This window comes from Macaca mulatta, chromosome 4, assembly GCF_049350105.2.
Source record: "Macaca mulatta isolate MMU2019108-1 chromosome 4, T2T-MMU8v2.0, whole genome shotgun sequence".
In the NCBI taxonomy this organism is placed as follows: Eukaryota; Metazoa; Chordata; class Mammalia; order Primates; family Cercopithecidae; genus Macaca; species Macaca mulatta.
Genome location: NC_133409.1, coordinates 12189146 through 12217008, shown reverse-complemented (window position 1 = coordinate 12217008; position 27863 = coordinate 12189146). Strand labels below are relative to the sequence as shown.

The 27863-nt window shown below is 48.6% G+C and overlaps 1 protein-coding gene and 1 pseudogene across 5 annotated transcripts; one reads left to right on the top strand and one right to left on the bottom strand.

The window, feature by feature from the left end:
- Positions 1-994: 994 nt before the first annotated feature.
- PNLDC1 (PARN like ribonuclease domain containing exonuclease 1) lies at positions 995-27633 on the top strand. 4 transcript variants are annotated; one of them, XR_003728740.2, is made up of 21 exons: positions 995-1137; positions 1541-1598; positions 1875-1948; positions 4124-4163; positions 4820-4943; positions 5405-5493; positions 6839-6939; positions 9580-9656; positions 9850-9993; positions 10874-10943; positions 12895-12980; positions 14916-14971; positions 17254-17318; positions 17784-17837; positions 18305-18347; positions 19065-19178; positions 19875-19974; positions 20266-20441; positions 20574-20672; positions 21755-21869; positions 27500-27633. XR_003728740.2 is itself a non-coding variant. In XM_015137628.3 (20 exons), the coding sequence occupies exons 1-20, from the start codon at positions 1062-1064 to the stop codon at positions 21816-21818; spliced, it is 1710 nt and encodes a 569-aa protein (XP_014993114.1). In that variant the 5' UTR covers positions 995-1061; the 3' UTR covers positions 21819-22005. The 4 variants fall into 4 exon arrangements, 3 of the variants coding, with proteins under 3 accessions (XP_014993114.1, XP_014993115.1, XP_077855351.1); XM_015137628.3 differs by lacking the exon at positions 27500-27633 and having other exon boundaries at positions 21755-22005; XM_077999225.1 differs by lacking the exon at positions 27500-27633 and having other exon boundaries at positions 1016-1142; positions 21755-22005.
- LOC702859 (protein FAM136A pseudogene) lies at positions 25046-27570 on the bottom strand (annotated as a pseudogene). The gene has a single exon (XR_001444562.3). The product of XR_001444562.3 is annotated as a protein FAM136A pseudogene (transcript).
- Positions 27634-27863: the final 230 nt, after the last annotated feature.

Genomic DNA, 27863 nt, shown 5'->3' with positions numbered 1-27863 from the left:
CTTGAGGCCAGGAGTTCGAGACCAGCCTGGCCAATATGGTTTAACCGTATCTCTACTAAAAACAAAAATGAGTTGGGCGTGGTGGTGCATGCCTATAATCTCAGATGTTCCGGAGGCTTAGCTGAAAGAATCGCTTGAACTCAGGAGGTGGAGGTTGCAGTGAGACAAGATGGCACCACTGGACTCCGGCCTGGGTGACAGAGGGAGACTGTCTCAAAAGGAAAAAATAAAAAAGTATAATGGTAATGTTTTCTCCCCTAACCTTAAAGATTGATTTGAGCACCTCACTTTGAGGACCATAGTTCCAAAATAATAGAAGCCTAGAATTCAAGGCAGGACACTGTAAGGAAGACCATAGACTAGTTGCACTGGAAACAGTAACAAAAGTAAAAATTAAGTTCACATGTAAGTGAAGGTGTAGGTAGGGATTTCTGCAAGGAGTGAGTGCACGAGATAATCCCTGGGGACCAAGGATTCCTTCAATTTAATGGGCAGTTCTTGAGGCTTGGCAAAGTTTGATTGTAGGTGTTAAGACAGTGGTAAGGTGGACAGCAGAATGAGGAAAAAGATGTCCAGGGGCGTGGGAGAGGGAATGGGGACAGACTAATATTGGAAGTGATGGAGAAGTTGGGAAGAGGTGATTTAGAAGACCGTGAGCTGCAGCAAAGAATCTGCTTGTTGCAGTTGCGTTCGGGGTTGTTCCTGCTCCGCTTTTCTGCTTTCACCCTTTCTGGGGACTCTGTCTTCCTCTCCTGGCACGCCTCTTAACATTCTAAGTCCATGTAAATGACATTTTCACGTTAAGGGCTGCAAAGAAATTGCTGAGGAGCCAGGTAAACAGGCATTGATTGCAATTGCAATCAAACCTCTGTAGCAAACCGTACAATTAAAACACCCGCAAGCAGGTGTGCGCGACGCCAGCCGCAAACCGGGAAGCTATGCACGTGGGGCGGAGGCGCCTGCCTGGTTTCCACGCGCGCGCCCTTTAAGACCCGGCTGCGCGACGGCAGCGCGTGGGCAGCACGTGATAGCCCTGAGCGACTCGGCAGAGCTGCGCGGCCATGGACTTGGGCGCCGACGAGTTCGAGGAGAGCCTTCCTCTGCTGCAGGAGCTCGTCCAGGAGGCGGACTTCGTGGGTGAGGTGCCTGGGATTCGCGGCTGTGCCGGACAGAGCCCCTTGCTCCGGGCGAGCTTGGGGAGGGGGTGGCGGGACGGTTGCCAGGCCACAGGGGCTCAGAGAGGGCCTCAGGAAGGACGGGGGCTTCCTTCTCCAGCCCCGGGGCGGTGGGACTTTGAGCAGCAAGTACACTCCGAGCCCCACGTGTCTTTTGGCCAGAGCCCGGTGCGCCCAAGTGCAACCCGGGGCGGGGGTGCCTGGCTGCTCCTTGCCTCGGTTCCTCCATTTTCCCTTCCTGACCTCCCCTGGCTTCTTGAGCACAGGGGTGAGCCCAGGTGCCTCGGCCGCCTGCAGATCTACAGTGTGTGGAGTGCTGGCCATGTTCTGCACCCGAGGGCTGGTATTTTTTGCCTTCCCGGCAGGTCTGGACATAGAGTTCACGGGCCTTCGATCCAACCTGTCTGGACCCCAGCAGATCAGGTAAAACTAAAACTGTGTCCCCTCTGTATAAGATCCTGGCCAGACCAGCATTGTTTCTGGCCAGCAGCCTGTTGGCATTTGGGGGGCAGGACGTTTTGTGTGGCTTGCTCCTACGTGTTGGGGAACCTTGCTTTTTCCACTCAATGATAGTAGTGTTCCCTAGTTGTTGTAACAAGGAAAAAATCCTCCCCGGTTGAGTGGTGATCCTGCCGCGGAGGCCATAGTGCCGGGATGGGATGTCATTGCTCGTGGAATGAGATGCCTGTTTGTTCACAGTCTTTTTGATTTGCCATCGGAGTGGTACCTAAAGACCCGTCAGAGCGTTCAGCAATTTACAATCTGTCAGATTGGTGAGTTTAATATCCAGCTGTTAGAGTTTTTCAAGAAGGTATTTTTATTGTCTTTGTGTTTCCTACTGTAAAAACAGCTCTGAGATTTTTCAAGAATATATTGACTTTGCGTTTCCTACTGTAAAAACAGCTCTGAGATTTTTCAAGGATATTGAGTATCATTTTGTATGCTTGTTTTGTTTTGGGCCATTTTATACATATGGAATGTTTTGGGCCATTTTATACATATGGAATCAACACTTCGGAGCAAACAAACTTTAGCGGCATTGTTTCCATGCTTAAATAAGTCAGTGTTAAGGAACAATCACTGTTACTCTTTCAAGTAAAACTGTGTGTGTGCGATTTTTATTTTATTTTATTTTTTTGAGACAGGGTCTTGCTCTGTCACCAAGGCTGGAGTGCAGTAGCATGGTCTCAGCTCACTGCAGCCTAGACCTCCTGGGCTCAAGTGATCCTAGCATGTCAGCCTCCTGAGTAAACTGAGACTACAGGCTCACCACCACCCCCAGCTAATTTTTAAAATTTTTCAGGTAGGTTTTTGCCATGTTGCCCAGGCTGGTCTTGACTTCCTGGGCTCAAGCAGTCTTTCTGCCTCTGCCTCTCAAAGTGGTGGAATTATAAGCATGAGCAACCACACGTAGCCTGTGATTTTTTTCTTTTAAGAAAATTTACACACAAAAATAATTTTTTTAAGGTCATCCCAGCTTCAGAAACTTTTTTTTTTTTCCTTGATGGGGTTTGGAGATCTTTCTATATCAGCTCATACAGGTCTGTTTGTTGATTTATTTATTTATTTTCTGAGATGGAGTCTCGCTCTGTTGCCCAGGCTGGAGTGCAGTAGCGTGATGTGGGCTCACTGCAACCTCCACCTCCCAGGTTCAGGCAATTCTCCCGCTCAGCCTCCCGAGCAGCTGGGATTACAGGCATCAGCCACCAGGCCCAGCTAATTCTTGTATTTTTAGTAGCCGTGGGGTTTCACCATTGTTGGCCAGGCTGGTCAAGACAGAGCTGTTAACAGTTGCATATTGTGGTTTCTTTTACAACTATTCAATCCTGCTTTTGTAATGTGAAATTAGCTGTAGATAATACATGAACAAGTGAGCATGGCTCCATTCCAGTAAAATGTTGTTATATTTACAGAAACAGACCCTGGGTCAGATTTTACTTTTCTGGGTTTGTCTGTGCCCTCCCCTGGCACCATGGGATTTTGCTATGTTGCCCAGGCTGGGCTCAAACTTTTGGGCTCTGGATATCCTCCAGTCTCAGTTTCTCAAGTAGCTGGGAGAGCTGCCATGCCCAACCCCTGCTTTTACTATGAACGATGCTGAACGTGTGTGTGTGTTCTTCTCTATCCTGATCCTTTACTAGTATTCTGTTATAGTTTTTTGTTGTTGTTGTTCGTTTGTTTTTAATTATAAGACCTCTTTGAGAAGTATGGGAAACAGTTGTAGTTATGTTTCCATTGTTGTACCCAAATTTCAGGTCCTTTTTTGGAGGGTGGTGGGAGAAGACAGAGTCTTGCTCTGTTGCCCAGGCTGGAGTGCAATAGCTCAATCTGGGCTCACTGCAGTACCCCCACCCCCCAGGCCCAAGCGATTCTCCTGCCTCAGCCTCCTGAGTAGCTGGGATTACAGGCGTGCACCAACACACCTAGCTAACTTTTGTGTTTTTAGTAGAGACAGGGTTTCACCATGTTGGTCAGGCTGGTCTCGAACTCCTGACCTCAAGTGATCCAACTGCCTAGTCTCCCAAAGTGTCAGGATTACAGGCGTGAACCACCGTGCCCAGCCTGAAGTCTTTTTTTACTTTGCGTATGGTTTTCTTTGAGAGGGGAGGAATAGACATTTTAAATGAGTTAAATATATACATCTTAATGGTTTTTGGTATTTTCTGTGGTTAGTTTTAAAACTATGAGAATGTCACTTTAATATTTACTTCTGTATTTGAAGAACAGGCCACGATTAGATTTTAGCAAATTCAGTGTGAATTACAATTTGACATTTCTCATGCTTCTAGTCTGTCTTTTCTTGTTTGTTTGTCATTAAAGATGTTATCCTGTTGTAGAGCCCACCTAGTATCTGTGGGCCCAAAGTACCGTTTGAATTGTTTTGTCTTTGTAGTGAAATTCAGGGCGCTTTTCCTTGGCATTCATTCCCTCTACGGTCATTCTTTCAGGATTGTCTGTGTTTTCCGCTATTGAAGGAGAAGCAAACAAGTATGTATTAAGAGCTTCTGCAAAGGATGTTGCTTGCCCACTTACATTCCACAGCTGCCCCCTTCAAATTCGGCCTCAGGTGCCCCGATCACTTTTGCCCTGGATGTTCTGTCTTGTCTCCTGGGTCTGTTTCTCCGCTCGCTCTGCCCTCTGTGGATTCCATGTTGTCTTTGACGTCTCTCTGGAAGTAGTACCTTTCGCGCCAGATTCGCTGTGTACCTTAAGTGCTCCTGTCCCCATTTCTATCGTTTCCAGTATGCACCTATATTAATAAAAGCACCTGACACAGTGTTGTATAATGAAAGGGAGGTTTGAACTGCCTGACACAGTAGGCAGAAAGGATGCCCCAACTATCAGGATGTCTGCTCACCCCCCATGAGTAGTTGAGGGTGCCAGCCTGCATGCCCTAACCTGGCATCCCTGGGCGACTTGTGGAGGGGCTGTCTCTGTGGTAGGCCCTGGCCCTGAAGGCAGGCTCTCTGCCTTTTTCATTTAGCACCCCCAGTGCCAATCATAGCTCCTGAAACACAGCAGACACTCAGGCACACTCCGATTCTTCTTACCTAAAAGAAAGCGCCCACCCTGAAGCCTGCCCTGGGAACCAGAGTTTTTTTAGATGGTTGTGACTTTTTTTCTGTATGTTTCTTTTATTATAGGTATATAGCCCATTCGTGTAACTTTTTTCTCTTCCCCACAACGTTTGGGATTTTGGACTCAGAATTCTCTTTCCAGGCTTCCAGTGTTCAGTTTTTGAATCAGTATGGCTTCAACTATAACAAGGTATGGCATTGGAGGAGGGGAACGGGAATGTCTTTTGTTTGTTTGTTTGTTTGTTTTTTGAGATAGAGTCTTGCTCTGTTGTCCAGGCTGGAGTGCAGTGGTACAATCTTCACCTCCCAGGTTCAAGTGATTTTCCTGCTTCAGCCTCCTGAGTAGCTGGGATTACAGGCATCCGCCACCATGCCCAGCTAATTCTTTTTGTATTTTTAGTAGAGACGGGGTTTCCCCATGTTGGTCAGGCTGGTCTTGAACTCCTAACATCAAGCAATCTACCTGCCTCGGCCTCCCAAAGTGCTGGGATTATAGGCATGAGCCACCGCACCCAGCTTGGGAATGTCTTAAAAGTGATCTAGACCAACTGGCCTATACAGCCCGTCTCCTTTCCCCTTTCTATCTGTCCTCGTGAGATCAGGCACAGAGGATCCCTCTGACTTGTCTCCTTGTTCTGTTTCTGTCTTAAGTTTCTCAAAAACGGAATCCCATATATGAATGAAGAACAGGAGAAGAAAATTCGACACGATATCCTGACTGGGAACTGGAGAGTCCGCAGGTATGGCCTGTTTCTCCAGGTGCCTTTTGTTTCCTTGTTGCTGTTGTCTGCATTTCCCGTGGGCGGGCATGCTGTTTCCAGGAACGTGGCGACCTCCATCCATACCCGGCGGGGATGGCTTCAGTCGCCAGTGCGACTGGTGCTGCTCTCCGTGTGGCTGAGCTGAGAATGGCTTTCACCTGTCTCCATCATGTGCCACTCCCTCATGAACCTCTTACTGCGTCGAGTGTGAGTTTCCGTGTTGAAAAAGAAACTGACTCCTAATCTGGAACTCAAAGGAACAAGAATTCCATTCCAGTGCTAGAGGGGAAGAAATGGCTCTGTTGGACTTGCTGTGAGATGTTATGTTGATCCCCCACGTGATCTTCTGAGGGATTTTTCAAGGATATCTCACGGGCAATCTTGACTGTACCAGTCATACTGGGCACTGACTTCAGATGTGTGCCTTAGTTAGGCTGTGTCTGCCCCACCGTGCCTGACCCTGCTGCCCTAGGCCGGAGGCCGGGAACTCTGCCTTTTTACTTTGGCTATCTGTGCCAGCCCAGTCTCCGAAACCTCGTATTCCTGTAGAGCTGGGGTCAGGAGTGACCACAGTGAGAGCAACAGCATTGTGGGTAGACGGGCCAGGGGCCTTGGGGCTGGCACCCTCACCTGGAGCCAAGTGCTGTCAGCTAGGTGTGGGTTTGAACAAGGCATGGAAGCTCTTTGCCTTTATCAGGAAAGGGGAGATTAAATGAACAACTGAAATGAGATGAGTGATGATCTCTTCCAGATAATTCTGTTATGTTGGAGGAATTTTTGTCTCTTTGTATTTTTCCTGCTGGTTTTCATATAAAAATGTAGCTTTTTGTAAGAGAAAAACAAGTTGAATTTTTAACCTTCTTTTATTGTCAAGAGTTAGAGAAAGCCTTTTCCTTATCTCAAAATGACATTAGGTTCTGTGTCTGATGCAAGAGACGATGTGTTTACCAAAGTCCTTGTCTTTTCCTGATTGACCCAGATAGGGACTTTATCACCCCTGAAAGCTGAATAAAGAAGACGGTCCTGATAGCAATGCTTGGTATTGGCTGGATCCCAATAGCTTTTCCTCCACACATCCTAGTGAAGCAGGAGGGGATTGAATATATGCCTGGATCATATGGAAGGGTGTGGGCTATTCTTCTGATTGTTTGGCTTCCTATTGCATAAGAGCATCAGAGAAGAAATCGTCTTCTTTGGGTTCATTTTCTTTGTAGATTGCAACATGAAAACCAGAGGGCTCAGAAACTGCTCTCATATTAACATAGTCTTGGGTTTCTGATGTGTTTTTCTCTGACATTTTCACTTTTCATGCGCCCATTTTCAGCTCTCCAGATAAAGACCAAATCAAGGCGGTGATTGACAAAGTGACACGGTGGCTGGACCTGGCCAAGGAAGGTGACTGGATGACTCTTCCTGGGATCGCTGGTAGGCAGGGGCTGTTCCTCCCAGCGCAGGAGCATTGGGACAGGTCACTGTCACCTGCCAGGAGTTGGGGGAAACACACCCTTTCTTGGGATCCTGGTCCCAAATGCCTCATGACTGAGTCTGATGCCAGCCAGCATTTGTTCGGGAGATACATAGTCTTTGTGGTTAAAGCTCTGACCTGCATTCACATGTTGAAGGCTTTCAACGTACTTTGGGTTTCAAGACTGAGAAGGTCAAGTTCCATTCCTGAGCCATCCCTTTTATCTCAGTCCTGCATACCCTGTATTATTTTGACTTTTGTTAATCTCTAAACTTTTCCCCCACCATGTGGTGTGGAGCCACAGTGAATGTGCCATAGCTTAGCAGCTCTCAGAGGCTGGTCTGTGGATCCTAGAGTCTCTGGGACCTTTTCCAATGGGTCTATGAGGTCAGAACAGTTTTCCAAGCATCCCTCAGCTGTACTTGCTATTGTCATTGTGCCATTTTGGTGCCCAAGCAATGTCGGACAAAGCTGTTGGCACCTCAGCACAAATTAAGGCAGGAGCATCATACCATGTTCTTCGTTACCACTTACTCTCAGTTAAAAACGGAAAAGCCAATCTTACTAGCAGCCTCCTTAGTGAAAAAGTAATATTCTTGGTTGTATTAAATCTCAATCTTTTGATTACTCATCTTTTAAATATTATATGTCAATATAGGTATGTAAAAAATAAGTATGCATAAAACATTGCTTGGCTGTGTGCCAAAATACAGTGATTGTGTCAAGGAAAAGTGCTTGTGCATGCGGTCTTTTGAGTTGAGAGTTGAGAGCTGAATTAGCTGCTTTTTTTTTTTTTTTTTTTTTTGATATAGTTTTGCTCTTGTTGCCCAGAATAGAGTGCAATGGCACGATCCTGGCTCACTGCAACCTCCGCCTCCCAGGTTCAAGTGATTCTCCTGCCTCAGCCTCCTGAGTGGCTGGGATTACAGGTGCCCGCCACCATGCCCGGCTAATTTTTGCATTTTTAGTAGAGACGGGGTTTAACCATGGTGGCCAGGTTGGTCTCGAACTCTTGACCTCAGATGATCCTCCCAAAGTGCTGGGATAACAGGCATGAGTCACCGCACCCAGCCCCATGAAATATCATTTTTACTGGAAAGAACTGATTGGTTGCTCAGACTTGAAGGTTTCACAATCATTTTCTCAATGAAAAAAGCTTGTTGGCCGGGCACAGTGGATCATGCTTGTAATCCCAGCATTCTGGGAGGCCGAGGCAGTTAGCCGAGATGATGCCACTGCACTCCAGCCTGAGCAACACAACAAGACTCTGTTTCAAAGAAAAAAAAAAAAAAAAGCCTGTCACTTCAAGGAAGATAACTCGCAGTCTTTCCTAGTGATAAAATCACAGCTTTCAATCCAAAACTGGAATTTTGAAGAATTTACATGTGCCTCCATAAGCTTGATAGCTTCCCAGTGCCACAGCCTTTCTGATGAGATCAGTGATCATATTTTCCAGCGTCTTCTGTTGTTCCAGCTATTATTACACAATAACATGTGCAAACATTCGAGAGACCTACATAACCCTGCCAACCAGTATTTTCCAAACTACTAGCACATGATGTTACTATTGTGCACTATCTTTTCTCATGGATAAGAGATCTATTCTAGGTATGAGATAGGCCAGTGGATTGTAATGTAGCAGTACAAGAAAACTCTTTAATGATGGTTTCAGATTCCACATTGCAATTAATCTTTAAGAAACTACCACTTGTTGAATTTGGTACAGTTTTAAAGAATATCCAAAGTCATTTAATAAGGCTGGTAATTCTGTTCCCTTTTCCACCTACATATGTGCTTGAGGCTGGATTTTCTTTTTCTTTTTCTTTTTTTTTTTTTTTTTTGAGACGGAGTCTCACTCTTGTTGCCCAAGCTGGAGTGCAGTGGCACCATCTCGGCTCACTGCAACCTCCGCCTCCCAGGTTCAAGGGATTCTCCTGCCTCAGCCTCCTGAGTGCTGGGATTACAGGCACCTGCCACCATGCCTGGCTAATTTTTGTATTTTTAGTAGAGTCAGGGTTTCACCACGTTGGCCATGTTGGTCTCGAACTCCTGCCTCAGGTGATCTGTCCTCCTTAGCCTCTGAAAGTGCTGGGATTACAGGCATGAGCCACCACGCCCAGCCTTGAGGCTGGATTTTCTTCTGTTTCAACGATCACATTCCAGCCAAATGTTAGAGATTTGCAAAAATGTAAAACAGTGTCACTTTTCTCTCTAAAGTTTTTGTTTTAGAAAATAGTTATTTTTCATAAGTGTTACTTTTGTTCTTGTATACTGGGTTTTTGTTATTTAAAAAACATTTTTTAAATGTAAGAGTTTTAATTTCTAACAGGCTTAATATCAATAGCTGTGACTCACATAAACACAGACTCTGTGGCATCCCCTACTTAAGAGTGGCCCTGAGATAAAAAACTCTTAGAATGCTGCTCCAGATCCCGTCATGACAGGCCAGGCCCTGCCACATGGCTCGTGGGCTTAGACACCCTTCAAGCTGCCTTTCCACCTGACCTCTCCATCTCTTAGCTTCTGCTCCTCCGGGGCTTCTCTTGGGAACATGCCATAAGGTTCCAGGTACTGTGTGCCCCTGTGTTTCCCTGCTGCAGGCTTCCAGGCCTTTGAGGTCCAACTGGTGCTGAGGCAGGCCCTCCCCGACATCTGGACGGTGCTGAAAGATGAGGGGGTGAGTTTTCACCTGAGACCAGGGCGTCAGTGGCTCCATCGTTTCTCTCTCATTTGGCCAAATCTGGCCTCTGAAAAGCTTTTCTCTTGCACGCTGTTTTTCCCGCTTTCCTTTTGTTTTGAGATGCAGAGCCATTTCTTTAGGCCTCATTCCCAGTAACCCAGGATTCAGGGCATTTGTCCCTGCTTTTCAGGTGGTAGTGAAGAAAGTGAGTAAACAACATCGCTGGTATCTTCAGAACACCTCTTGTGACCGAGAGAGCTGTTGGAAGGAAAAGATTCTTCTCTCTGCAAGGGGTTTTTCTGTCTTTTTCCAAATGCTGGTGAAAGCCCAGAAGGTAGGAAAACATGTCTCTCTTCTCGGCCTAAAGGCAAGTATCTTTTGTATTTCTGGTCAGAGATACTGAAAGCTCCTTCAACAACAAGATAAAATTCCTTAAGATAAGTGATTCCTTCTCATTAATGTTTTTCACGTTTTACTTTCAGACAGGGTCTCACCTGTCACCCAGGCAGGACGGAGTGCGGTGGCACGAACACGGCTCACTGCAGCCTTGAGCTCCCAGGCTTAAGTGAGACTCACACCTCAGCTTCCCGAGTAGCTGGGACTACAGGCACATGCCACTATACCTGGCTAATTTTTGTTCTGTTTTTGTTTTTGTTTTTTTTTGTAGAGACGGAATCTTGCAGTGTTGCCCAGGGTGGTCTCGAACCCCTGGGATCAAGTAATCTACCTGCGTTGGCCTCCCAGAATGGTGGGATTACAGGCGTGAGCCACTGCACCTGGCCTTCCTTCTCATTTATAACTAGCTTCGTGGATCTAACCTTGCTTTCACCAAATCATGATAGGTTAATTTGGGGCAAGAGTATCCATAAGAAACAGTACTACTTCTTTACTCCTTTCCGTAACGCAGGAATTTCAGTACTAACTGATCTAAAACTACTTGGGGAAACTGCAAGCGCCTGCCTCACAGTATAGATTTCCAGCGCAGACCCTGCCTTACGTGCCTCCTACTTGCGAATTATTTTCTTTTTTCTTTTTGTTGGCATTTAAGCGGTTGAACTACCTTTCATGGAGGCAAAGGAAGGTTAGGATGGAACTGTCAAGTGATCAGAATTGCAGTGGGTTCTAATGCTACATCTTTTGCAAGAAACTGTTAGTCTGTAGTGTCTGTATTACATTTTTTATTTTCTCTCACTTGTTGATTTACTCCCAAGTAGCCCTTAGTGGGACATAATATGATGATGGACCTGCTGCACCTCCATGAGAAGTTCTTCAGACCCCTCCCAGGTAGGGGCAAACCTGTCATTTCTCTTCCTTCATGCTAGTTTGCCATCTGGCAGAGGGACGGGTCCAGGATCGTACTCCTGAGGCAGCCCCTAAAATGCACATTCCTCCCCAGTGTCTGCAGGTTTCCGGAGAGTTCGGGCAGAGGCCTGTACTCTGATCTGTTACTGTCTCCACAGAATGGAAAACCAAGAGACTTTGTCAAGGGGAAAAAAAATTCAATTTGAATTGATACCTCTCTCCCCATTAGTGAAGCTCTTCAGAGTTACTGTATAAAACTTGACAAAATCCGAAATGCGTGAAGTCAGAAGTCACCTTTAATCAGCTAGTAGCCTGAATTTTTTACATATCTGATTACACTGTAAATATGTAAATATATATAAAAATGTAAATATGTATGTAAAGATTTGATTTTTGTTTGACTTTTTTTCACTTACCCAAAGCATTATTTTATGTTGTTAGAAACCTAATAGGCCGGGCGCGGTGGCTCAAGCCTGTAATCCCAGCACTTTGGGAGGCCGAGACGGGCGGATCACGAGGTCAGGAGATCGAGACCATCCTGGCTAACACGGTGAAACGCCGTCTCTACTAAAAATACAAAAAACTAGCCGGGCGCGGGCGCCTGTAGTCCCAGCTACTCGGGAGGCTGAGGCAGGAGAATGGCGTGAACCCGGGAGGCGGAGCTTGCAGTGAGCTGAGATCCGGCCACTGCACTCTAGCCTGGGTGACAGAGCGAGACTCCGTCTCAAAAAATAAAGAAAAAGAAAAACCTAATAAGTGCTGCTTCAGTGTCATGTGACACTGTCTTCTGGCTGTCCCCTGCTCTTCCATGGTTGATTCCATTATTGGACACGCAGTGGTGCAGCCTAGTGGGTAAAAGTGGGGACTCGAACCTTGGTAATCTCCTCCGTCCCACACTCACGACGTGTGTAGTCACCAGTGAGTTGACATTACCTTAATTGTAAGATTGGGATAATAGTGCCAATATCAGAGTGGTTGTGAGATTAAATGGATTAATATACAAAGAACACTAATCTAGATTAAAAGGGGTAAGAAAGTTTTAGGAGACATTTCCCCAAGAAACAAGAAAACACCTGAGTTTAGGCATATTGAGAGAGTTGGAGGAGAATTAGTGGTGAAATTAATAATATGTATTCACCAAAAAACTAAGTACGACAAAATAATCGCTGGAGAACAAAAGCTGTGCAAGAAAGGAGAAGTCATTGTAGCCACCACAGAGCCTTTTGTGAATGACGTGCGTGGGGGCGACAGAGATGAGCACGTGGTTGGAGGTGGAATGAGAGGGGTCATTACCCTGTCAGCTGGTGGGAGGTCAGGAGTGAGGTGTCTAGCACTGCACCGCGCATGTGCTAGAGAGATGAGAATAAATACCAAAAAAAGGAACGGCAAGTGGTTGCCTTTGGGGAGTAGGAAATGGGAGAGTAGTGGGAAGAGAACACAGGGTTTTGTTTTTTAGTGTGTGTTTTGCAATAACCCTCTTTAGATGCAGGTATAATTTTACCAACTGAGTTCTTACATAAATTTTCTTTTACCAGGACACTTTGCTAGTTATAATTTTTAGTTGATTTTTTTTCTTGGATTTTTCTCTGAGCAGTTATTTATAAAGGATTTCATGTCTGTCTTTCTGATAATACTTCTATTTTTAAGTCTTACCCCATCGGCTAGAACTTCACAAACTACGTTAACTAAGGTTGGCAATAGAATGCATCCTGAATTTAAAAGAAAACCATTCGGTCTTTACTATAAAAGTGGTGATGGCAGGTTGATCTGAGTTTAGAAATCCTTAGTGGCTAGGATTAATGGTGTTTTCAATTCCTGTTTTGTTTCAGTTTGCTTTATTAATCAGTGCCGGTGGCAAGCTAGGTTCAAGACGTTCCTTCCCATTTTTGCCAACAAACAAATTCACTGTTGACTACCTGGTTTTTCCCCTCAGAAAGCTACGATCAATTTAAGCAGAATATCCACAGCCTATTTCCTGTTCTCATTGACACCAAGAATGTAACAAAGGATATATGGAAGGTAATGAATAGAATTGCTTCGGGTTAAGGACTGTTTTTTCCATACCAGTGACACTTGGCTTTCTCTTTTGGGTTTTTTTTTCTTGTTTTTGTTTTATTTTGTTTCCTGGTTTTTTTGGTTTTTTTTTTTTTTTTTTTTTTTTTTTTTTTTTTGAGAGGGAGTCTTTCTCTGTCACCCAGGCTGGAGTGCAATGGTGCGATCTTGGCTCACTGCAACCTCCGCCTCCCTTGTTCAAGCGATTCTCCTGCCTCAGCCTCCTGAGTAGCTGGGATTACAGGTGCGCACCACCATGCCCTGCTAATTTTTTGTATTTTTAGTAAAGACGGGGTTTCACCGTGTTAGCCAGGATGGTCTCGATCTCCTGACCTCATGATCTGCCCGCCTTGGCCTCCCACAGTGCAGGGATTACAGGGGTGAGCCACCACGCCCGGCCTCCCACAGTGCTGGGATTACAGGGGTGAGCCACCGCGCCTGGCCTCTCACAGTGCTGGGATTACAGGGGTGAGCCACCGCGCCCGGCCAGCCACTTGTGTTTTTTAAAGTTGTTCCTTGATGCTTTTTTGTCTTCAAACCAGTATCAGTTGCCTTTTGTATTTTGGCACCTGTGGGTCATTGTATTAGCTTATGTATGACTTTTATTCCCTTCCTCTCATTCCAGTGGAAACATTTTGTGGAATGTGGAAACATTTTGACTTATTTGTATAGAGTTTCTGTGTTTAGATCAGACAACAGAACAACTTATTTTAGAACCTGATGCATGCCTTGGGAATATTTGCAACATGTGTACAGAGCACAGCGGGAGGAGGTTCCCTCCTGAAGAATCTTGAGAAAACCTCTTCTTTCTTGAGCCCCCCAGCCACGGGTTCTCAGCCCCAACGACATGTTAGAATCACGTGGGAAGTTGAAAATGCTGATGGCCAGGCTGCACTGGCAGCTTCTTGTCTGACCTAGAGTGAGGCCAGGTGATATTTCTAAAGCTCCCCCGGTGATTCTGTTGTGGGGTCGAGGCTATGCACCATGTGTAGAGAAGAGAGACCCAACTGGTTTACATACTGCTTAGAAATGAAACAGAATAGCCAGGCACAGTGGCTCACACCTGTAATCCCAGCATTTTGGGAGGCGGAGGTGGGTGAGTGGCTTGAGCCCAGGAGTTTTGAGACCAGTCTGAGCAATGTGGATGAAACTCCATCTCTACAAAAAGTACAAAAATTAGCGGGGCATGTCGGTGCACGCCTGTAGTCCTGGCTACTTGGGAGGCGTAAGTGGGAGGATCGCTTAAAGCCCGGGAGGCGGAGGTTGCAGTGAGCTGAGATTGCACCACTGTCCTCCAGCCTGGGCAACAGGGAGACCCTGTTTCAAGGGGGAAAAAAAAACAACAACTGAGGAACAGAGAAGGGAGCATCAGATCAATGTTGTGAAGCCTTAGGGTGATCCCTTAGAGTGAATTATCCAGGAAGGGAGCCACACAGATGGGAGTGGGGTTTGTGGTCTGTGTCTGCCCAGAGGCTGTTATTATTTGTACTTGGCATATTTCCAGCTACTATGAACTTTTAGGGTTTAGTAACTAGGCATTGCCCCTAGGCCCTCGAGGCCTTAGAATGACTGTATTCTACATGTATGTCCCTGGCCTTTGTCCTAGTGCCTTGCTTTCCTTTGTTTATAGATAATCTCTTGAACACATCTTCTGAGGGAGATGGTGTGTGTAGAGTTTTTTCCTAGCCTGAGTTTTTGGGAGCCCTTCTAAGAAACCCAGGGATACTGGGGTACCCTGACCTCTTAACTAAGGAATAAGGATAGTTGCACTATTTGAAGAGAAAGAGGAGGTTGTAGGAGCGAGCATTTTCCAGGCTGTTTTAATGACCATTTGGTCCTGCCTGAAATAGAGAATAACAAAAGCGCAGATGTTTTCCTCTGGTTTGTTTTCCATCATTGTAGGAGATGAATTTCCCGAGGGTGTCGAATCTTTCCGAAGTCTATGAAGTCCTGAACAGGTGAGGACGGCCATTCTTGGAGCTGCTGCTGGAGCAGGGTCTGCAGCTGTGGCGGCCTCCCTGTGCCCCGCAGGGCTTTGGGCTCTCTAGGCACGCTCACCCTTCAGTGATGCCTGCTTGGGACTTGGTCTCCTCCAGCTCCTCCTGCTTCGTGGCCCTCTTCCTCCGATGACCCTCTTGCCTCAGTTTCCAAAGAGAGAGAAGCCAGAGACAGGAAATCTCTCAACCCCTGCCTCTCAAACAGTTGTACGCGCCCCTGTTTCATTGTCTCGCCCCTGTCACCAGCAAGTGGGGCACCTTCCCTGTCTGAGGCCAGGCAGGAGGAGCTGCCACCTACTCGTCACCTTCACCCTTGCTGGGTGGCTCCCCACCCCTACCTGCCCCTTCCTGGGGTGTCTCCACCTCTTTTTGTCTCCCTCTCATTTCCTTCCACATCAACAAGTGTTCTCCTAACTTAACAACAAAATGCCTTGAACTCTTCGTGCTCTTCTTCCCCACAGCCTGTGGCAGGCAGGGCCTTGTCTCCTTCACTTCTGCTCTCTGCAGGGGCACCCAGAGCCACGGGTCTGTCCCCACTCAGCAGGACGCGGCAAAAGAGGCGTTTGGAACAGGGGTGGCACCCTGTTCTGGATGTGCGTGTGCGATTTTTTAAAACCCATTCCTTGTGGTTCGTGTTCTCTACCTGTCTCCTAAGTTTTCCCTCAAGGGCCCCTCCTCAGCCCTCTTCCTGCTCATTCCCAGGCTCCCGTGTGGCCTCATCCACCCGCTGGGCTTCAACTCCCAGCACCTGTGTGTGGCTGCAGTCCAGACCTCAGCATCTAGGATGCTGCGTTTACAGTGTCTTGTTGATGTTCCCACCCTGCATGACTTACAGGCATCTTCAACCTGACACTCCTGTCTGTCCCTCAGGCACACTCCAGTGCCTGGAAACTTGGAAGTCTTGATGGTACCAGGCGTGATACTGGGGGCTGTGTGTGCATGAGAGGGTGAAGGGCAGAGGGAGTTTTGTTGTAAATGCACAGGCTCTGATTCCAGACTTCCTAGGTTTAAATCACAGCTTTGCCACTCACTGGTTTTGTGAGTGACCTTGAGAGAATTACTCAATCTCTCTGTGCCTCAGTTTAACCATCTGTGAGATGAGAAAATCGTGTGTCACTCCAAGGTTGTCGTGAGGATTAAATGAGTTCGTAGATGTGGAAGGACTTAGCCCCTGGCATGGAGTCCAGGTCTGTTGAATCTTAGCTACCGCTGTTGACAACTATCCCGATCCTAACGGACAGCTCAGGCCACACCCACGGCGACAATGCCTGTTTGACAGATGGGGACATTAGGGCTCAGGGAGGCTAAGCACATGAGGTTCCAGAACATCTTATTGAAAACCAGTGAAATGAAGGTTTGCTTGTCATACGCCGTCTCCATTCACCCAGGTCCCAGAGCCAAGACCTAGAAGGGGTCACAGAGCTGAGTTGCTCACGTCTATTGAGTCGAGTTTTATGGACTGGACCCTGTAAATCTCTCAAACCTCTCATTTCTCTGCATTCTCAGGATTATTATCTTTTCATTCCAACCATGGAACTGTGGTAGTAGCCCCGGAGTGGTGTCCCAGCCTTGTGGCCTGCCCTCTTCATACCCCACACCACTCTTGAATGATGACCTAGAATGTGAATTTGAATGAGCTGTTTTTTTCTGGTCAGAGTCTTTCTGTGGCTTCTGAAGTCCCTGTCTGTGGTAGGGGCTCTTCCCTACCCTCTGGCCCTCCCTTCACACACAAGCTTCAGCCCCACTTCTCACCTCATAGCTCCTGGGGTCAGACGTCCTTCTTTTCCTCACTGCCTTTGCCTGCTCGAAATGCCTGCCATCTTCCCATTCCTTGAACCCCGTTGGTTCCTGTGGTTTGGGACTCTCCATGAGTGCTGTCTGCTTCCAGAAGCCTGCAGGGTCCTGGCATGGCTGTCATACCTCAGGCCTGGCGTTTACAAGAGGCAGGCGTAATTGTCTCTGTAGTTGTCACTGGACAGCTCCGGAGGACAGAGACAGTGTCTTGTCTGTCTTGGTGCCTGGGCTCAAGGGAAGCATTTGATAAATGCCCCTCCTGCACCATTGTTCTTTCCCCTGTCCTGTTGCCCAGTTACCAAGACGTTACCTGTCCATGCCTAGATGCGCACCTTGAAGATATGTCCCCAGTACATTTAAAAAAATTTATATTAACTTAAGGGACTGAGGAGAAAACAAGGGATTACTTTCAGCAAATTGTTTTTTATTCTATTTTTCTTTTCTAATAGTGACTTGAATCCCACCAAGAATTCTGGACCAGAGATTGTTCACGCAAGCAGGTGTGAGAAATACGGTACGTTCCCATGAGCCACACTCCTTGCACGGTCGGCAGAGTGCTGAGGTGCTCAGCTGAGCTTGTCCTTGACCCTGGTTCCCCCGCCCCACCCACCCCCTCGCCCCCCACCCCCACCCCATCCCCGGCCCGGACAGCAATGGAGCGGGAGGTTTGTGTGGGGTTTTCCTTTGCTTACTCCACGTAACTCCTGCCCCAAATGAGCGAGCCCAGAACGCATCCAAGAGCCCTGGGAGTTGTCCGTTTCCTCCTTAACATGGTCTTTAGTCTATAAGGCAACTCTGAGCTTGGGGCTTTCTCCACCACGGGGAGGACCAAGGTGAATTTGGTGTGTGGGCCCGCAGAAGGGTGTGCAGGACCATGGGGAGGTTGTATGAGCTGCTGCTGCTGTGGATAGTGAGCTAGGATGGGGCGGGTTTCTCATGACTGCTCAACTCTCTCTCCTCCTGGTGGAAAATGCCTCAGTTAAGACAAAGTGCCCCCACGAAGCTGCGTATGATGCCTTCCTCTGTGGGTCAGGTAAGGATTCTGGTTCCTTTAAAAGGAAACTGTCTTTCTTTTTTTTTTTTTTTTTTTTTGTGAGGCGGTCTCACTTTGTTGCCCAGGCTAGAGTTCTGTGATGAGGATCTCGGCTCACTGCAGCCTCTACCTCCTGGGCTCAAGCGATCCTCCCGAGTAGCTGGGACTACAGGTGCATGCCACTACACCTGGCTAATTTTTGTATTTTTTGTAGAGATGGTTTCACCATGCTGCCCAGGCTGGTCTCAGACTCCCAGGTTTGAGCAATCTGCCTGCCTCGGCCTCCCAATGTCCTGGGGTTACAGGCATGAGCCACTACACCCAGCTGGAAACTTACTTTTTGTTGGCACTATGCCCCTGCTGTCCCTAGATTCTGCATTTATTTCAGATTGGCTTGCACATAATGAGAGAAAGCATGAGCATGCACATTTTGATAAGCTCTGTTGCACTTCTTTTTTCCGTCCTAGTTCTTTTGAAAGTGGCACACTTGCTTCTACAGAAGATACATGGGTAAGTGTTCTTTCTTTTCATCCTGCTATTCAATCAGTGGTCAGGATTTATTGAGCCTTTGCTGGAAGCCAGCACCTCCCCAGTCCCAGGGTCCTGCCAAAGAATGGAGAATGTGAAGTGTCGCTGGTATAGAAATCTTGTCCCTGACTGGGCAACAGCCCACAAATGGCCCTGTGCCACAGGAGTAGCCCTTCCTACCACCCCTGCACCTGCCTGTATGAGTCGTGGCCCCTCATCCCCACAGATGTCAGGAGGCCAAGGCAGTGGGGTTAGGCTTAGGTTCTGACACCTGTCTCAGTCCTTCCCAGCCTGGTGTGTGTGCTTTATCTGTTTCTGACTTGTTTTTTTATAGCCACGTAAGCAACAATGAGGTACGAGGAGAAAGTGTTCAGGTCAATGAATGACATATCCATTGTTGGGGGGCACATAGGCTGGGGAGAGATGAATGGAACCCCACATTGGAATCTTCTGTGCATTTCCCCATGGCAATACCATCCTTGATGCCTGCAGCCCTGGGCACATAGGCACCAGAAACACATTTGCAGTGTACACGCTACAGCACCGTCCTTGGCATGCACATTTGTTATGTAGGACTTAGCCGGCCAGGTGAAGGAGCCAGTCAGAATTCTAATGTGTGCTTTGGGATTGATGTAGAAACATCTTTTTGGATTATAATCTATTAACTTGGGTCTTGCCTATATTTGTCCATTTTGGCAGTGGATGTTATAAATACAAACGTTCTGTGACACATGGATGGGAAGCTTATTTCTTAAATAAGAAATGTGCCAGCCTCACCCTCTTTCTTGTGGTTTGGCTGTTTATGGGCCCCTGGTGAGTATGTGTGTGCTGGACAGGGAAGGCGCTGGCAGTAGTGGAGCACCTCAGTGCCCCGGGTCACACATCTTCTATTTCTTTTAATCCCCGTGGCCTAAAAGCCCTCCCTGCCTGTCTGTGTGGCCCGTGGTTTTTGGGGCCTGTGCTCAGGTGTGTGTGCTCCCTGGACACTGTGTGGCCTGTGGTTTTGCTGGGGCCTGGGCTTGGGTATGTGTGCTCCCTGGACACTGCGTGGCCTGTGGTTTTGCTGGGGCCTGGGCTCGGGGGTGTGTGCTGCCTGGACAGAGGGGGCGCTGGCAGTGGGAGGAGGCTGTGGGATGAGGGATGCCCTTTTGAAATCAAGGTTGATGTCATGCCAAGTGGGGACAGCATGGGGCTTTCTCTGAATCGTGGTCTCGCGCTGATTCTCTGAGCCTGTTGCTGTTTGTCAGCAGTGGGACCCTCACCAAGCCATCACCAGCAGATGGTGACTGTCCGGAAGCTCTGTTTCCGTGTGGGCCACTGAGAATGCTTTAAGGTCGGCCAGCTGGGGAAGCACCCAACCAGAGCCCCAAGACTTGTGAGGGCGGGAGGGGCAGAGAGCCGTCCGAGGCAGTGTCCTTCTCCTGTTCTGTCACCGGATTCTTGGCTGTGACTGAGGAAATGGATGAACTTCCATGTGCCCAACAGCTTTGGGGTTTTCTGTCCTTGCAGCATCGACCCCGTGCCCGAGTCATCCTTTCCTCAGTACCTCGACGTGCTGGCTCCTTACGTGAACCAAGTGAACCTCATCCGCGCGGGGGTCCCAAAGATCGTGAGTTGGTCTCATTTAGCCCCCTTGCCCTGTTCAGAGTTCAGAGCCTTCGCTGAGAAGCGGCCAGTGCTCTCTGGTACTCGTGAGAGGGATTTCAGTGGTTGAAGAAATAAGAGCTGGCTTTTCCTTTCCTCTCATGTTTTTCCACCAAGGCCAACATGGACTCATCCTCCCTTCTCTTCCCCTCCCCACCCCAAGCAGAGCCTTTCCTAGTTTCTCTTGAGATCTTCGGACTGGATAAGAAGTCAGGAAGCACTGTGGAAAATCTCTTGTGTTCTGCATGTTTTCTAGAATTTTTCTGGTCCAGATTATCCCAGTATCCGACCTCCCATCCTCATCCTCAGCATCAAAAGGTGGCCCGGGGTCAGCGAGCAGCAAGTCTACCATAAGTTTCAGAATCTCTGCAAGTTTGATGTCAGGCGACTCACAAGAAGCCAGTTCTTACTCCTGACCAATAAGTTTAAGGAGTAGGTGCCTCTAAGTCCGCGTCCCCCATGCCTCCTGCATTCATCCCTGTATGTCTCTGACTCCACCCGCCTGATCACAGCAGGCGGCGTGATCCTGTTGCCTGGCTGACCACGGCAAACTTGTTTTGGCAGCGCGCGGAACGTCCTGAAGGAGTACCGGGGCCACCCGACCCTGTGCATCTCCCTGTACCGCTACTGGAGGCACTCCCCAGACGTCAACTGCGTGCTCCAGTAAGTGCTGGGCTGAGGCCGCCTGCCTGTCCCGGGGTCCCAGCATCCCAGCGTGGTCTGACTCGAGCACAGCTCGCTCACTGGTGTGTGTTGCCAAGGGGGTTGTTGACGAGTGTGGTGCCCTGAGCGTCATTCAGTGATACTCACCGCTTGTCTGTGGAGCACCGGTGTGCTGGGCACCATCGTAGTTCTGGGGCCTCGTCAGTGAAACAGAAGATCCCCGCTCTCATGGAGTTTACGTGCTGGGGGAGATAAACAGGATAAACAAGTGTACCCTGTAACGTATTGGGTGACAAGTGTTTATTAAAAATGAGAGAAGGGTCAGGGGTGGGTGGCAGGCTGCAGTTCAGAGGAGCTGATGGGGGTCCCCATTAGAGACTTGGAGTGAGCCAGACAGAGGGGACAGCAGGGCGGGGCCTTCCAGTCAGGAGGCGCCAGGAGAGTCACAGGGAGAGGCCGCTGTGAGCAGAACAGCAAGGAGGGGACACGGGAGAAGGAACCGGGGCCCCCCAGGTGGGGGCCACCCAGGGAGGACTGGGCTTCTCTCAGGAGAGAGGGAATTGCGGAAGTTACGGCAAGAAGGTCGATGACCCGACTCAGGTTGTCTTCCGTGTGGGGTAGACCGTAGAGGCAACGCCGTGAGAGCGGTCAGGAAGGAGATGCTTCAGCTGGGTCACAGCTCAGTGCAGCCGGGGGCAGCGGGGTGGAGTCAGCGACAGACCAGAGAAGGATCAAGTGGGAATCCAGGGTTCGGGTCCTGAACAACTGGAAAGGCAGAGTTGCTGTCAGTTGAACTTGGTGAGGTTCTGGCTCGTGGGTTAGGGGCCACATCCGTTAGAAAACAACATTGCTGAAGAAACACACTGAGCTCCACTGCAAACCCTTTTTCTTTCAACCTGCGGTTTGCATCCCAGAGCCAGCCTAACCTCGAGAGGCAGAAGTTCAGCGTTGGCACCGGGAGAGTGACGAAGAGGAAGAACATCTGAGTGCACAGGGCTGGGAAGGAAGAGGGGCGAGCCTGCGTCGGTGCCTCTTGGCCCTGCTGGGTGCCCCAGCCACTGATACGTGTCATTGTCTTGCAGAGTCTGTGGCATAGTGACTGCCTGGGCCCTTCTCGCGTTCATCTTCGGAAGATCTGGTCCCTGAGCGCAGCGAGGCCTCCTGCGGCCACCCTCAGGTCCCCGTGCTCTCTGGAAGGTGTGCTGGGTGTGTTTGTGTAAATCAGATTCTGTTTGCAGATGGATCTGTTTGGTCGTTTCTAGAAATTCTGTTGTGTCCTGAACACGAAATTCTGTCAGCACTCTCAATGATAAATCAGCCGTTGGGTATCATACCTGTATGTGTGGCTAGAACTTTTCTTTCTGTAAATGCAGGCAGAGCGGTCAGCACCTTGGGATTTAAGCTCATGTCTCACAAGCAGGTCATTGTGCTAGGAGATGAAGAAAAGGCGACATTATTTCTGGGAGAAAAACTAATGGCTTATTACTGGCTGTTGTTGACTTAGTTCTGAGAAATGGGCCTTCCTAAGTTTAGTAAAGGAAGGAGGTGAAGCTTGGAAGAGGGAAAGTCGTGTGCAGTGGGGACATTTTTGATAAGCGTTATAAACTGTAAAACGTTCACATGCATTTAGAAACAGTGACCCGCAGGCAGCCCCAGTGTGCGCCTTCGATGCCGGCACCGTCGGACGCTGTGTCTCCTCCGCAGCGGTCTGCACTACACTCAGCTTTCTCGGTAACTTTTCTCTGTGGGGATCTACACTCGGCTGGGCTCTTTGCTCAACCTGGAGCTTCACTTTTGAGGGCTCTGCAAAGCTGATTTAAATTCAGCCTGGGAGACATTTTTCCTCTAGAAAAACAAGCATTAGTGGTAGTAGCTGTCCACAGGAGGGTGTGGGAACTGCTTTTCCAGAGTTCACACCCCTTTCCTGAGGGATGAAGGGCCCAGTGGCCCCACAGGATCCTCTGCAGCTCATTGTCCAACCAGCCATGCCACACCCCAAACAGCAGCTGTTTCCTCACCTGCTCAACCCGAATCGTCGGGGCAGTGTCAGGGTGTTGGTGTTTTTGTTTTTTGGGTTTTTTTTCACTGAATGTAGCTTGTTTTGAGACAGGGTCTCTGTCACCCAGGTTGCAGTGCAGTGGCACGATTGTGGCTCACTGCAGCTTCTACCTCCAGGGCTCAAGCAGTCCTCCCACCTCAGCCTCCAGAGTAGCTGGGACCACAGGTACATGCCACCACACATGACTCATCTAAAACAATTGTTTTCATAGTGATGGGGTCTCCCTGTGTTGCCCGGGCTGATCTTGAACTTCTGGCTTCAAGCCATCCTCCCGCCTCAGCCTCCCAAAGTGCTGGGATTACAGGCGCGAGCCACCACGCCAGGCTGATTGAATGTAGCTTTGCTGAAGATAATTCCACTTTTCTTTCATGGACTTTGGGCTTGACTGTTTGGGTAAGCCCTGCATTAAGTAATCTTGCAAGTCCCTCTCAGAGGCCTGGCTTGAGGGCTGTTTGGCATCCCAGCAGTGGAGCAGGGTTGGGCACGTTAAGCTTTTCCACTGAGCTCTGGAGTTGGAGGCACTCAGCACTTTTGTAAGGCCTTGTTCATTCACCTCTTCTCTGTCCAGCGTGTCTTCACTGGACACCTGTTGCATGCCCTTCCGTGCACCACACTGTGGGCAGGGTCCTCATGTCTGTGGTGACCTGGCTGACCCCACAGCCCTGCATCGCACCTGCTGCTCCCCTCCCTAGGACACCCCTGAGCTGGAAGAGCTGGAAGCTGTGCCACAGCCAGGCTTTGTTGATCAAGTTTACTTTCTGAGTTTACTGCTGACCAGGGCACTGCTCAGAATTGCTGAGTGGTTTGGGGCCTCCTGCCCTTAGCAGCTCTTGCCTTGCCTAGGTGGTGGTAGGGGGACAAGGCAGGCTCTGAATCTCTCCCAAGGTGTTCTCCCCGCTCCCGTAGCTCTTCAAGGCTGTGTTTTACCTGCAGGTCTCTCTCCCATCATTAAATGAATAAAACCAAAACAAGGCAAAAAGCCAGCCGTTCTTCTCTCCTTCCCTAACTCTGTCCCCTCTCCCTGTGGCCCAGCTGCTCTTCCCTTTCCGTTCAGGCTTTCGAGCATGTGCTTTCCATCTTTCCCGCCCCTGCGTGCCCGGTGGCCCATGCCAGTCATTAGGACCCCCTGGCTTCCTTCTCACTCCTCTACGGCCCTGGGTGGTGCAGCTGCTCTGGACGTTCTCCCCGAGTCTCTGGTCACTCTCTTCTCGGTTGCCCTCAGCTCTTCCCCGGCCCTTTAGATGTTGGTATTCAAGGAACTGGCACCGTCTGCCGTGACAGTGCCAGGCCCTAGCATGACTCTGAAGTTTGTTCTCAGCTAACGTCTGTCTCCTGGGTCCCAGTTCACCTACTGAGCCTCTGGATTTTCCCAGACATGCCAAGCTCCACACAGGCAGGATGGATCACTGTCCTTCCAAGTCACCTGCCTTGATGGAGGTTGTGAGCATCTCCCCAGCTGTAGCCTCCAGCTCCTAAGTTCTCCCCACCTCCCTGCCCCGCTTCTGAGCAGCCACCCACCTGTAGCTCCTAGACTCTCCCCCCATCCCCGCCCCTCCTCTAAGCAGCCACTCACTGGCAGCTTCTGTCTTCCTGCAGTCCTCCTGGCTGTCCAGACCCCCTTCACATTACCTAGACAGTTTCAGGGCTCTCCTCTCTGGGAGAGCCCTGCCTGCCTCCTCGTCTCCCTTTCCTGCTGTGGCCCTCACGGACATAAGTGGGCTCTGGAAGGCAAATCTGGTCATCTCTCCTGCCCAGGGTCCTTCTGTGGATTCTGCACCAAGTCCACAAGCCCTTTCTGTCTGCATTTGGGGTCCTGCTGTCTCTCTGGTCCCCCACGAGTGTCTGTCCTTGGGCTCACTGTTTATTTCTCTTCCTCTTCCCTGAGTCACCCACTGCTCAAGACCCAGCTCAGCAGACATCTCCTCTAGGTTCTAGGCCACTGTCGCCTGCTGTACCTGTCAGGTGTTGGGGGCTCACCCTGCCTCTGAGCGCCTCTTGCCTGTCCCTGCTGGAGCACTTGGTGCTGTGTGGCAATGTCCCCTGGCCTGGCCCTGCACAGGCGGGCACTGGAGTCCTGGAACCTGCAGGGGCTCTCAGTATCCTCGCAAAACAGTGCTCCCCGTGGCTGGAGCCTCTGCTGCGTTTTTCGACAGGGATTTGAGTTTGTTGCTCCTGCTCAGGTGAGGTGCTTTGAAAATGGCATTGAGTAACTGATGTGCTTCTGCTTCTGCGGCAGAGGGAAAAGACAAATGACAGCCTCCAAATCTCCCCAGCCCACGGTGTTCTCACTGACCCACACAGCCTGATCACTTAGAAGTGATGTGATTTCATGTCCTTGTTCTTATAATTTTAGTTCTTGTTTGTGGTTTAAATTATTTCCATGAGGTGTTTTGGTATGAGAAAGAAGTGACCAGAAATAGCCTTAAATGATCTTAAAATTAGCTAATCTTTCTCTTTACATCCTTCAAGTACTAAGTTCGGGCTGCTGTAACAAAAATAACCATAGACAGGGTGGCTTTAAAAACAGAATCTTATTTCTCACAGTTCTGGAGGCTGGGAACTCTGAGATCCGGCACCAGCTGATCCGGCTCCTGGAGAGAGCTCTCTTCCTGGGCTTGCAGAGGGTGGCCTTCTTGCTGCGTCCTGACGTGGCAGAGACAGCAAACATCTGTCTCACGTCTCTTCTTATAAGGGCACTAATCCAATAAGAGGGCCCCACCCTCATCCCCTCATCACCTCCCAAAGGCCTCACGTCCTAAGGCCATCCCCTTAGCGGTTAGGATTTCAACCTAGGAATTTGGGGAAAACACAAACATTCAGTCCATAGCAAGTATCTTTCCTTTTCTCTGAAAGATACAGAGGTTCATGCCACTTATTGTTACTACAGAAACCTTTTCTCTTTCTCTGTGGTCTTTTTAGCTCATGAGACAGCAATACTAATTTTCTTGGCATGAAATATGTGGTAGAGGTTGTAAATCTTGAGATACTTTCTGACTAAGGGGGAAAAAAGGCTGTTACTTTCTAACCACGAAAATCCTTGGTGTAATTTTCTATAAGTTTGTCTGAAAATCCACGGTAATACTTTTTTTTTTTTTGGGGGGGGGGAGAAAATTAAACCTTATTTATTTTTAAAACCAAACCACTAAGAAAATATGTCACAGCCTAGAAACAGCAAATGGACAGGCTATAATTTCAAGTAATAAGTTGGTGAAAATACAACGAAGTTGCTATCAAAACAGTAAGTTGCCACGCCAGGGCAGGAACACTGCCAGCTGCACAAGCCCCAGACAAAAATGGTATTTGGTAATGGGGGCTGCCTCTCCTTTGCTCTAAGGGAGTCAGCTCATCCTAGCCCAAGTTGCTTACTTTTTCTCCCTTGAATTCCTATTGTCAGGGGTTTGTCTCAATTGGGCTCTGTTAATTCAGGGGGCTAAGTAGGCAATGTTAGGTTTAGGCTTTCATTCCATCTGTTCTAATAAAACCAGGTTTTTCCAAATCCAGTACTTCATTACTCTGTTATAATAAAGTAGCCAACTGCTCCTCTTTTACTGTTCATTCCTAGATACTAGTATATATCACAATCAAAACCCCCTTCTCTTCAAGGGAAAAGTGTTACTGCAGGATTGTCCTGTCATTTTGCTATACACAGCCTCAGGGGCCATCAGCCAGTAATTCTGCTTCCCATAATTAGTGTGTCATCACCTCTCATGTTTCTGCATGGTCTCCAGGCTGAAAGATGCAGCATGTAATAACTTTAAGAAACATACATCCACATCTTGATGACCAGAAATGGGGATCCACAAGGAACCTTTCAAAGTTCTTATCCAAACTAGTCTCCCTCCCAATTCCACATCTTAAGATCAACTTGTATGTCCTTGTATAAATTACCCAAAACCTACAAAACAAAGACCCAGAAAACTTTCTTTCCCTTCTAAGTTAGTGACCTCATTGATTTTGTTTCACAGCTTATGGAAAATGGTATGGTGACACTTCTGGTAAACAGGATGTTGGCAACAAAGAGAAAATATTTCTTCTTAGACTCCACCAACTCTAACCTGCCAGCCTGTTACTACCTGTGCAGTAAGAAGAGTCTGGTACCTTGGAAGGCTCTGGCTTGTTACAGGGGAGAGCCTTATTGCCAGGATAAGCGCTGGCCACAGGAAATAATAAGCTCTAAAACTCTCCTGTAATCTCTCTGACCCGATTTAGCACCACTTTTTTCCATTTCATTTTTTTTTAGGACTGAAACATAAAATAACCAGTGTCCAGAGGCAAGTGACATATGCCTTACACTTGTGGCCATCCTTCATTTCTTCATTTGTAAACCTTGCTTAAAAGACTAAAATTCCCAATTCCTTATAAAAAATATATTCTTGCCCTCAGCCCCTATGGCCACTGGCAAAGACTTTTATTTCCCAATGGATAAGAGAGCTTCCTTCATCTTCTTGGTCATAGTTGGGATGAGGTGCATGTGGTCATCCACACACTTGGTCACACAACTGTCCAGCTGCTGCTTCACCTGAAGCTCCTTACTCCCAGCATCTATTGAATCTTTGGCTTGGTCGTTGCAATGCATGGTGCACCGGGCCAGGCGGTCCTGGAACTTCTCCAACTCACTGGTGACCAAAGCCTGGGCTTGAGCCAGAGGCACATGGCAGCGCTCGATGCACTGGTGCACCTGCTGCATGGAGGCCTGGCTGTCCTCACAACAGCTGGTGCTGCATCGGAACATGAGACCCTGCATCTTCCGGATGTTCTCTCTTTCCAGACTCTTCACCATGGAGTCCACCGCCTCCTGCACCCTCAGCTGCTGCAGCTCCGCCATGGCTACCCTGCGCTTCCACGGTAATACTAATTAAAACCTCATTTTTTTGTGTGGTGGTGACTTGCCAAATTAAAAATTATCTGGGGCCAGGCATGGTGGCTCACGTTTGTAATCCCAGCACTCTGGTAGGCCAAGGCAGGTGGATCACATGAGGTCAGGAGTTTGAGACCAGCCTGGGCAACATGTTGAACCCCTGTCACTGCCAAAAACTACAAAAATTAGCTGGAAGCAAGGTAGAGTGGCTCACACCTGTAATCCCAGCACTTTGGGAAGCTGAGGCGGGTGGATCACCTGAGGTCAGGAGTTT

Excerpts from the sequence above, each read along its gene's own strand:
- PNLDC1 (XM_015137628.3), top strand. The coding sequence starts at position 1,062 with ATGGACTTGGGCGCCGACGAGTTCGAGGAGAGCCTTCCTCTGCTGCAG. Across the intron at positions 1,949-4,123 it reads ATTTACAATCTGTCAGATTG|GATTGTCTGTGTTTTCCGCT; the intron begins GTGAGTTTAATA and ends TCATTCTTTCAG. Across the intron at positions 5,494-6,838 it reads GGGAACTGGAGAGTCCGCAG|CTCTCCAGATAAAGACCAAA; the intron begins GTATGGCCTGTT and ends GCCCATTTTCAG.